At 42.4% G+C, this 11,664-nt stretch overlaps 1 protein-coding gene across 2 annotated transcripts; it reads left to right on the top strand.

The window, feature by feature from the left end:
- The first annotated feature begins 2,697 nt into the window (after positions 1 to 2,697).
- LOC121951659 (angiomotin-like 2a) lies at positions 2,698 to 11,395 on the top strand. 2 transcript variants are annotated; one of them, XM_088085477.1, is made up of 10 exons: positions 2,698 to 2,876; positions 3,440 to 4,244; positions 4,751 to 4,919; positions 6,371 to 6,515; positions 7,241 to 7,330; positions 7,981 to 8,276; positions 8,383 to 8,558; positions 8,706 to 8,956; positions 9,546 to 9,677; positions 10,125 to 11,395. In XM_088085477.1, exons 2-10 carry the CDS (start codon positions 3,526 to 3,528, stop codon positions 10,208 to 10,210), a joined length of 2,064 nt encoding a protein of 687 aa, XP_087941603.1. In that variant the 5' UTR covers positions 2,698 to 2,876; positions 3,440 to 3,525; the 3' UTR covers positions 10,211 to 11,395. The 2 variants fall into 2 exon arrangements, with proteins under 2 accessions (XP_087941603.1, XP_042354017.2); XM_042498083.2 differs by having other exon boundaries at positions 2,706 to 2,876; positions 8,658 to 8,956.
- The last annotated feature ends 269 nt before the right edge of the window (positions 11,396 to 11,664 follow it).

Below are 11,664 nucleotides of genomic sequence, written 5' to 3'. Positions count from 1 at the left end.
AACGTTTACTCAATGCGTGAGTTAATGACATGAATCCATAAACACATCTTAAATTTCATGTGTGGATCTTCAAGTGTTTAAAAAATGTACATCAATTTTGACCAGATTATGTGAACTGCATATACTCTGATTCTCATTTGGAGAAAAAAATGCGCGGCACTCTATCTCGTTTTTGCGACGGCCACTGTAGTTAAAACCCTATCTGCAAAGAGTAGCAACCAAGAAACACTGATTTATAATGTGGAACTACTTTATTCCATATTTTTTACCAATTTAACAACCTGGTCAGTTTGTTTTGGAGAGGAAGAGACCTCTGCGGATAAGTCAGCGCCTGTTAAAAATCTCATGAACAATAAACACTTAAGGAAACCTAATCCTGAGACATTTCAGCTTGTTGCAAAGTGCAAGCCTTACCACTAGACACCACCAAATCCACCTAAATCATACATATTTTACATACCCACGTTTGGCTGTTTACACTCACACAGTACATCCTCAGTTATGTTGCAGTGTTTTTTACCAGGATCCTGAGGAAACTAGTAGCACTGTTTGTATTGCTGAAGGCCATGTTGAGCCCCCTTTTTAGGGCCTTCCTTACATGGTTCAGCTCCATCGATTCTCTCCGCAGAGTATACTGTATGGTGATATTATAAGAACATTTTTCTTCCATTTACAGAAAAAGAAGAAAAGAGTAAAATTAGCACTTTTGGTTGATATTGGTGAGAATTGAGAAGTTTCCGAGGCAACAAGCTGCTAGACACCAGGCAAAAACACAACCAATAGGGAAACCACAGTACGCCAGGAGAGACACACACCAGGAAACTGACAACATTTATATTTAAAAGAAATAATTAAACACTGAAATATAACTCATCATTGTTTAAAAACAATGTTATGATTGTTTAGTTTAATAGACTATTTATGTAAAGTTTTTTGAAATATGCTTACATTATTTAATATGTGATGGAAGGAAGGTTAACTTTCCGCTCATGTGTGTAACGTTGTCCCAGCAGGAGGACAACCCCTGCATGTTTGAGATTTGTGCCCATGTGTGGCATTCCCCAGGCTCCGCTCTGCACCATGTAGTGCAATGTCGGGTACAAAGAGCCACTGTGTTTGTAGTGATGGGGCACACACAGACCTCGGATTCCAGTGGACAGCTGCCACACACCACACAGACACACACACACACACACACACACACACACACACACACACACACACACACACACACACAGTCAAGGCATGCACAGCCTCAGCACACTTTCACAGATGAGGAAAGTTTTTACTTCTCCATGGTGTCCTGCAGTGAACACTCAGAGGTTGAATTCCTCTAGGACACCAACATTTTAGGAGTGCAAAGGTCAGAGTTGTAGAGCTCCCTCTGCCTCTAACTGTCACACATAAGACACTAAGAGGACATTAGAGAGACACATAATTAAATTAATTTACTCAAGTACAGTTTTCAGGTACTTGAGTATGTCCATTTCATGCTTCTTTATACTTCTACTGTACTACTTTATAGAGACAAATATTGCACTTCTCATGCCACAAAAATGAGAACAGTTTACAAAATCTGAAACTTTATTATAGATTAAACAACAGTCGATAGAATAGATAAAATTAGCTCCACCTTGAACATGTTTAAGTAGGGTACTTCTTATTTTGAAAAATCAATAAGAAAGATTCAAGGTAACACTTTTATTTTACCAAATTGTGCTTATAGGTCAAAATTTCCATTTTATGTTGCTTTGTACTACATAAAGGGAAATTTGTTATTCATATAGTTAGATAATATTAATTGTGGTAATTTTCATTTTGTGTATCTTTGAGGTAATTTTGTGTCTCTTTGTCATCATTTTTGTTCCTCTGAGGTAATTTTATGCCTTTCTTTGTTGTTTTGTGTCTTTGTGTAGTCATTTTGTGTCTTTTTGTGGAAATTTTGTGTCTCATTGTAGGCATGTTGTGCCTCTTTGAGGTAATTTTGTGTCTTTTTGTGGAAATTTTGTGTCTCTTTTTTAGTAGTTTTGTGTTTCTTTGAGGTTATTTTGTGTCTTAGGTTTTTCTATATATTCATGGCCTTTTGTGTTACTTTGTGAGCTTTTTGTGTCTCTTCCTGGTCTGAACCTTTTTAATTTGAGTCACATTTTGCAGGTGAAGGCCAGGGGGACTGTGCCTTTGTTAGACCTTTCAGTAATCCATCCATGTATTATATAGCTTTGACAAGGGCCATTTTGCATAACGAGGACTATGACCTCGCGTGTTTTTAGTCATACTTTGGTACTTTTACGTCAGTTAAATTCAGAGTGCATGTATTTTACTTGTTATGGAGTATATTTTTATGGTGTGGTATTCAAACTTTCACTTAATTAAATGATCTGAATACTTCTGTCACCAATGGATAAGCTCATCAGACAAACAACCTCCAACGCTGAGACTTTTTTAAAGTCTCATAGTGAGGAGATCTTGCGCCAGAAAACAAGACAGATACCTCACAATTCACTGAGCATTAATGCATTTATCCTTGAAGCTCAAATGCCCTATGCTAAACTTCTTTTTAACTCCTCATTGGTAATGCTAAAGCGCATTGCAGCTTCCCTCCTCTCCCTCCCGTGTGGTTTTACGCTTTTGATCCCAGAGGGACCTCGCGTTTTACATTCCTGGCATTCCGACCTCAGTCCCTCCTCGGTTACTTATTATCGCCGCCTGCTCTCTCCACAATCATTTCACAGCGAGAGAGGACCGCGGCAGCCCGTCCGGGGGGAGGAACATGAGACACGTTTGACTCGAGAAAAACTCATGGAAACAGCGGAATTACTCTGAATTTTCACTTCGAGATCGAGATCAACGTTGCGTTATGATGAGAGCGTGAGCTGGTAAGAAGAGCGTCTTTTTTCTTTGCTTTCGCTCAACAGAAGAAAAAAAAAAACGATAACAAACATGATTGAAGTCGCTACATTGTAACTTTTTGCTTTAACTTTTGAGAATGTAAATTAGTTTTGATGGCATTAAAATGTATTTGTAGTGTTTAAAGTCGATAATTGTGCTATGAGATGAAGCTTTTTTTACAATGCGGTTTTGTGCGCTTTTGCTCCCCCGTGAGATTGGAATTTTTGGCGCATGCACTTTTTGCCTGCTGTGGAAAATGTCTCCACATCTCTGTGTTGTCGCTGTTGTTGAAGTATAGACTCAAGGCTACAGTGTTTTCATATTATGCTCTAGCTGAAACTTAATATAGACAGCTTTTATTTGTATTATGTGAAAAGAAATATGTGTACATGATATTAAAGTCTGTGTTGCAAGTGTTTTTGTAAATGCAAAGGCCTACATACCTTAAAAACAGCTATTCCTCTCTTTATAACTTAATCAATAGTATATATTTCAGATATTTAAGTTGTCTGGTGTTTGACTTTCTTCCCTCTATTCTGCCCTGTTTCAGGTTCACAACTACTTTATTTAAATATTTTCACAAATAAGAGAGAGCTTCACTGTCTTTAGAGAAGATAACAGCATACACAAAGCATCATGTCGTCCACTGAAGAGCCGTCTGGCACGGTCCTGCACCGGCTTATCCAGGAGCAGCTGCGTTATGGAAACCCCACAGACACCCGCACCTTATTGGCCATCCAGCAGCAGGCCCTGCGTGGAGGCAGTGGAAGCAACAGTGTACCCAGCAGCGGAGGCGACATGGGCAGGAGCCCACGGTCCTCTTTGGAGAGTCTCACCCAGGAGGACCCTCCATTCCCTCAACTCTCTGCCAGGCAGGAGCCCCAGGGCCAGGAGCATCAGGGCGATTATCACCACTCAGAGAGTGGCTACCAGCTGTACCAGCTGCATGGGGAGGAGCTGCCAACGTATGAGCAGGCCAAGGCGCATTCTCAGTATCTGGCCTCTCACTGGGCCCCTACAGGCCCCATCAGGCAGCTCCACGAGGGGCTCCTGCATGAGGGGGCCTTCCACGAAGAGGCAGATCTGATGGAGATGAAGTGCAGCCATGTGCGGTCGCTCAGTGAGCATCGCATGCAGATATCTCTGGAGAGGAATGATGCAGCTGCAAAAGCAGAGGCCATCAAAAGCACCTCCCACAGCTACCCCGAGCTTCCCTACTACACACAGCCAGGCCCCCAGAGCACCAGACAGAGCCTGGACAAACGCAGCCCGCCTCCAGAGTACTCAGCACCCATCCAGGGCCAAGGATTTATCCCCCACCAGGTCCAGGAGCCAGCACAGGCACAGCAGCACAGGTACAAAGCCAAATTCGAACATCATGTGTGTCATTGTGTGTGCATATTTTTTTTACTTTAAGCATTACATCATATTCTTTGGCATAGTTTTTGTACTACAGCCAGACTTGCAATCATTCTCCAGGACTCGTCATTGTGTTTCACACACGTAAAAACATACTTATTGATGTGAGTCACACCGTAGCCTGCGCACCGATTCGCTTCTTGAAATACTTCGAAAACAAGTCCAGCCCTGTAGGTGTTTGTAATGCCTGGCATAGTGGAACAGGATCGTTTCACATGCTTCTGTTGCCTTGGATGCTTTTACACAAGTATGTTCCTCATATAGGCCTTTACATTCTTCTCAGCCACTTGGAGTCAGCCTGTCTGCTCGCAGATAGATGGGAATAGAGTGATATTTCAGAGCTCAAAAATAAAGTGCACACAGCTTTAACTTAATCTGGACATGTCAAATGACACAAATTCAACTGCACAATTAAGATACAAGTTTGTTTTTTAACTTGTAGGTATGTCCAGTCTGGTCAGCCAGCTGAAGTCCCTTGCTATAGCACATTCACCAGCTTGCCACCTGCTGGTTTGGAGGAGCCCAACCAGGTGGAACTGCTGCTGATGGAGAATGAGAGGCTGAGGCAAGAGCTGGAGGCACACAGGGAGAAAACTGGCCGAATTCAGAAGGTAAGAAGAGGAATCCATGAGAGAAAATGTATTTATTGCAGCAGACATCACTCAAAGGTCTTATTAAAGGAGTACAAACACCCAAACATCCACTTTACCTAAAATCAATACAAGATAAGGGGTCGTCACAACATCCGGCACTCAATTTCAGGGAGAATGATTCCAAACTAATTTAGTTGCTGAGCAGCTAGACATTACCCTCCATCCCAGCCACCTGTCTGTGAAACACAACCCCAGTCAACAGTTGTCTCACCGACGTCCAACTCCAGGCACGCTCCCTCATCTGGACAGGACAGATGAGATCAGCAGCTGCTACCTTCCATACCACAGAGGCACAAACAGAGGTCACAGCCTGCTACTGTGTTTACACACTCCTTTCATTGTGGAGCTGACCTTGTGGAGGCCAGAGAGAATGTGTGTGTGTGTGTGTGTGTGTGTGTGTGTGTGTGTGTGTGTGTGTGTGTGTGTGTGTGCGCGCTTTAGTTCCAGAGAGGCCATAGATTTTGAGCGTAATCTAGGGCTTGTCAGACAGCAGTCGATCGGGTTGCGACCCGCACACACAGCTGATGGGGGTTGGGGTCCATGGCAGGTGGTGGGCTGCTGGTTTAAAAAGTGAAAGGTCTCTTTTGTTTTTCCACCTTCTCTCCTTTTTTTATTGCGTCTTTCACCAAACAGGCCTCAAATAAGCTGATTTTGTTAATTTTTATTTTTTTGTTCAACACGGTTGAAAGGCAGCTTCACAGACATTTGACACCTCAGCCACTCTTTGTAAAATCCACTCTGCTCTCTGCTGGAGTTATGTCACATGGTCCTTGCCTTGTCTCAGCCTTAAAGAATGATAATTGCCGGGGTTGGAAAGTTTTTTCTCCGTCAGGCCGCAGCCCTGAGTAAACATGCCTGTGTGACTGCTATAATGGTGGGTTTCTCTTTGCCGTTTCCACAACCCAGGCACAGGCATGCACACCTTCCCTCCGCTGGCAGCCTTCCCAGACCTCTGTGTGTGTGTGTGTGTGTGTGTGTGTGTGTGTGTGTGTGTGTGTGTTTGTGTGTGTGTGTGAGAGAGTCTTTGTGTGCATGTGCATTGCGGTGTGGTGTATACGTGCACACTCCTGTGCGCTCACACACCTGGAACTAGAGCTATCAGCGCTCAGGAATGTAGATATAAATCAGTCTCACAGGGAGTGGTGCGGGCTTGAATTCCTTCTCAGAATTATACCGCACACACACACACACACACACACACACAGTGAGTGTACTGTACACACATATGTACCCATATTGTACATATCTGTGCTGTAATAACATGAATAAACATTCCAGCTCCTCCCTGGCATGTGAAGTAGGTTAACCAAAAATTCCTCGTCTCCACCTTCTCCTTCCCTGTGCTCCTTTCCTCCAATCCTCCCCCATCCCCTCGCCTTCTTTTCTTCCATTTTCCTCACTTTTTTCAGTTGGAGCAGGAGATCCAGCGTATTTCAGAGGCCTATGAGACACTGATGCAGGGCAGCTGTAAGAGGGAAAACCTGGAGCAGACACTGAGGAAGAGGCTGGTGTCTGAGATCAGGAGGCTGCAAGATTTCAACAGAGACCTTAGAGGTACGGATGTCTGCCACACAGACACACAATAGGTGTAGATTTTGAGGGACAGGGACACAGAAAATCTGTCACTCTTAATATTTAGAACCAGGGTTCCCACAGATCCTTAAAAATGTCTTAAAAGGCATTAAATTCATCAATCTAAAAAAAGGCCTTAATTGACATGAAAATGTCTTAAATTCACCTTTCGAAAGTCTTGAAAATGCAGAAGTATTATATGAATTGTTCTTTCTGACATTGCATTGTAAAATCTCAAGCAATTCGTGAAATTGGTCTTTTCAGCTCAGATTAAAAACAAACAGACAAATAAATAGAATAATAGTAATAAAGAAGAAGAAGTAAATTGGTCTTAACTTTGATTCCGAGTGGCATTAAAAAAATCGTCTTAAAAAGTCTTAAATCCCACTTGCCTTAAGCTGCAGGAACCCTGTAGAACAATAAAAACATGGGAATAGCAGAGGACTTTCAATATGACAAAATTAAAGACATTTATACTTCAAATTGATGCAGAAAAGGCAAAAATTGTGCAAAAAAATCACAAGAATGCAGCAGGTCAAATTTTCCTGGGGAGGACCCAAAACACTAAGGTTCATATGTGAAAAGTTGAAAGCAACATAGACTCTTTGACACACATTATATCATTTTCAAAGTATTCTACCATAATATCAGATCCATACAAAGTTTACAGTGTATTCTAAAAGTTCTGAAACTTTGTCGCATTACAGAAAACTTGGAAAATGCCAGAACGCATGTTGCAAAAGAAGTCGAGGCAGCTGACCACAACCAGCACATCATGGCAAAACTCCTTGAACAAAGTAAGTATGTCATTTAGTTTTAGCCAGACTCCTCTCCCCTGCTCACTGTTTCCCCCTCCTTTGTAATCAACGTGCTCGATTGGATCAGATCGTAGCATAGCAGGGGGCCCTTTTTGTAGCTAAGGCCATCCTGCATGCAGGAATTTCACTTGCATAACCTCAGCTTATTTGGCGAGAAGGCTTAATAATAGGGAATTCAATCCATGCACCTCTTTGCAGAGGGAAACGAGCGGGCTCTAAATCACAGAGCAGTAGTGGAAGCGGTAGAAATGAGGTTCCCCCACCTGTTGTTAGTGTGATTTATGTTGTCTGTTTAAGGGACTGGACTCAAGCAGAGTGGTGGTGTTTGTATGGCCTTGATGAGGAATGCTCTGTGCTATGTGGGTCAAAGGGATAGGGCGGCTTTCTCCCCCTTCCTCCTCCTCCTTCCTCCTCTCAGCATTCCAGGAGTGCTTCGCTAAATGAAGAACACTGGCCACCATGTAGCAACTCTGGTACTTATTACTGTGGTCCAACTCAGGAGGGAGAAATGTGAGAACGAATCTGAGGCAGAGTTGGAATGGTTTCATTTTTAATTTCATAGCACTTGTGTCAAAACTACTATAAAGCTCGAGTCCACATTTTTTAAAACAACTTTTCTTTTCCTTTAGATGAGGAGCAGAACTTTGAGCGGGAACGCGTTGAGCGAGAACTGGAGCGATTGCGATCCACGGCGGAGGAGCAAAGCCTCAAGGCGAAGCGACTGGAGGAGGCCCTGGATGCAGCTCGTGGACGAGGTCGCCAGCTCGAGGAAGAGTTGAGGAGGAAGAGGGCGTACGTGGAGAAGGTGGAGAGGCTGCAGAGCGCACTGGCTCAGCTACAGTCCACCTGTGAGAAGAGGGAGAGTTTGGAGATGAAGTTGAGGACGCGGCTAGAGCAGGAGCTGAGGAGTCTGAGGGCACAACAGGTAAATATTCCTTGAGAAAACTATCAAGAAAGCCTGATTTCTGTACTGTATCATAAGTTGTTCTATGTGCTATGTGTTTCAAATCCTCTCTCTCGCTCCACCACAGAGGCAGTCGCAGCCACCAGGAGTGACCATGAACTCTCTTCAAGAGCGTCTGCGTGAGCGCGAGGAGCGAATCCTGGCCCTTGAGGCCGACATGGTGCGCTGGGAGCAGAAGTACCTGGAAGAGAGCACCATGAGGCAGTTTGCAATGGAGGTGGCTGCCACTGCCGCTGCACAGAGGTAAAGACTGTTGACTTTTGCATGACATCTTACATGCTCGTTTTTTCATCTCATTTTGACTTTGAGTTAAGCCCAGAATGTTGTCTTTTCCTTTTGCAGAGATACCACCATCATTAACCACTCACCTTGCCACTCCTCTAACAACAGTTTCAACGAGGATCTGCCGGTCGCCGACTACAGGAATCAGGAGATGGAGAACAGAATCCGTGCTCTGTACGCTCAGATCCTGGAGAAGGACGCAGTGATCAAGATCCTCAACCAGCGGCTGCATCAGGACCAAGGGCGGAAGGATGAGCAAATTCCCCGCACAAACCTCGTGAACACAGCAGGGGCGCCTCTCAGACCTGCCTCCTCCACCCCCTCCATCAGCACCGCCAAGAACAACACAAGAAGTAGAGGTGAGAAGCGTAATGTTGCCTTTTTAATCAATAATTTAGGTAAAGATGAAGCAGCTGACTTCTTAGATGACAAACACACTGTATATCCCATTCAAATGTAATTCTGATCTCGTGTGAGATGTTTTGGTACATAAAAATGGGGTTTATTTATTTGTTGGTGATAGGTGATTTTTTTTCTTTAAATTGTTTTGGCAATTTCTTTTCTTATAAAAGTAATTAAAGAAAAGAAAAAAAAAATCTTTTTTCCCTTTATTTATTTTTTAAAGAAAACCACAGGTTTGGAAAGCATGTTTAAAAAAAAAAACACCATTGATCCAACCAGAAACTGTAAAAACAGAAATTATTGTTGGATTTTCACATTTCCAACAGTCCTTGAACACATCATTGGGGACATTGAAATTAGGTTTGAATCGAGTTTAAATCCTACATGTTTTTACAACAACAATGCTGGGCAAGTGGGGCGAGAAAAAAAATATTGTGGGTCCTGAAAAGTCATGGCAAAGTTTTGAATAAACACGAAGATGTGTGGGAACCCTGTAAAAATGTCCTTATTTGATGAGAGTTGCTGACTGATGCTGTTCACTTTCAGGTAAAAGTCTCTCAGATGATCAGACTTTGCCAAACCGCCAGTTCTCCGCTCAGTCTGAACCTGGAACGCTAGAGCGGCAGGTGGAGGGAATGAAAGCCAAAGAGGCCATCAGCACAACTAATCTCAAGAGTGGTGAGTGATCTATCAAACATGCATGAGTGTGTTTGTTTACGAGGGCGAGTAATCCATCCCATAATGCTCTCCATATAAAACTTGAATGACAAATTTTGCACACATGGTTAATTTCAGGAGCACAAAACACACACATTTAAGTACACTCTTCATGAGAGGAATTTTGGGCCTTCACGGATGTTCAGATTGATTAACCATGCTGCTGCTTAACTGGCCAATCAGATAGCATCTGTCCAGGTCATGGTTCATAATGTGAGCTTTGAGGAATGTGCATGGTTAGGAAATAATGCGGATCTGTTGACTGAGCATATTTACCAGAGTGGTTTGTTTGAGAGCGGAAAATCTCTGTTAACCTTTAGTCACTGATAGCTGAGCTCTATCTGGGACATTTTTCCACTGTTTTACCCTTAAAGCATTTATATAATTATTCTTTTTTTTTTTCCCCAGACAAGGCAGTGCCTAAGAAGTTGCTATTAAACCCGTTCAGAGGCCTGGATGAGCTGGAGTCAGAGGCAGTGGAAATCTTCATTTAAAGAAGCAAGATTTTGAATGAGGAGAAGAAAAAAAATCTGTGAAGAGTGCAAGTATTTTATTAGAGAGTGGATTAAATATTGGATGCAAGAATGTTGTGGAAAGAGGCCAAAGCATGAAAAAAGAGGACTGTTTTCACATTTTTTAGAGACAGAGCTGTGCTCCGACTCACTTGCTCTCAATAAGCTGGACAGCTGCAGGCAGTCTGCCCAGCCGGGAGAGAAAAGATGAATCTTCTGAGGTACTTGGACAGTATTGTGGATTGTAATAGGGCAACATGTTCTCAGAGAGTGTATGCCAAAATATTTATATAAAAAATATATATAATAATTGCTGCTTTTCCCCCTTTATCTCCTCTCCCAACCCAGTGAATTAAGAAGCTACATATTTATCTTATCTGGTTTCCACATTCCCCAAATATTAACTTATGCTCTTCTAGATAAATATTCAGTAAAAGGTTATCTATCTGACCCTCCTTTCCCAAAAATATGAGTAACCTCATTCCCATCACATGGATCTTATCTGTTTGGAAGACTTCCCTTTGTTCAGTAATTTATAACACATGAAACACTGCTGATTTAAATGCTCTCGCTGTCCGTATCTCTGCAGCCCGAGCAGCCGGCTCTGCAGAGGCTCAAAGGTGTGTGACCAGTGAGATGCATAATATATAAAAGACAAGCTAACCCAGATCTGGAGTTGTTTGTAATTTTGGAAGGGCGTTGCATCTTGGTGTTGATTTCATCTGTTTTTTTTTTTTCTGATGACTTTTTTCTCCTCAAAGTGCGTTTGCATGTGTGATTACAGTATGTGAGTGTGTGTCCTGATGTGGTGAATCCGCTGGTTCGGTCACCACTGTCGGCAGAGTTGAGAACTGTGTGTTTTGTTTGTTTGTTTGTTTACTGTGAGCTTTGAACTAACAAACAGGTTAATTATGATTATTATTATTATTATATATTTTATACAGATGTTTGTATTGTTATTTTAGATAGCGCTTTGAGCAGGACGCCAAAGAGGTTTATGTATGTTTGTTGTAAGTTATGTGCCGACAATCACGGTCATGTCAAGCTGTACACAACCAACCAAGTGTTGACTTCAAACCGACATTTCTGTGAACTTCAAAACAATATGAAGGTTTTTACAGTTGAATTCATGCAACATTTCATAAAGCAATAAAATATTCTAATATACATCAACTGTCTCTTTGACCTTATTTTGCTCTTGGCAAAACAATATCAGTCTATTTTCTCTATTTGCTGATAGAAAGATAATCTCAAATGTGTTGAAAAAAGTCCTCTGGTAAATGTATGCTTCCTGTTTCGCTCCCTCCTCTCTCACATTGTCACTCTATCTCCTCATTCCTGTGCTCTCATTCCACCACAGAGAAGAGTGCTCTTCATTAATGAATACCAGAGCTGCATTCTTTTGGGTTCAACTTTCTCGGGTGGCCTGCTCTCTT

The sequence above is a fragment of the Plectropomus leopardus genome, chromosome 12 (assembly GCF_026936395.1).
Source record: "Plectropomus leopardus strain MGB_pleo_1.0 chromosome 12, ASM2693639v1, whole genome shotgun sequence".
In the NCBI taxonomy this organism is placed as follows: domain Eukaryota; kingdom Metazoa; phylum Chordata; class Actinopteri; order Perciformes; family Serranidae; genus Plectropomus; species Plectropomus leopardus.
The sequence above is the reverse complement of the archived record's forward strand: the minus strand, read 5'-3'. Positions and strand labels throughout refer to the sequence as shown.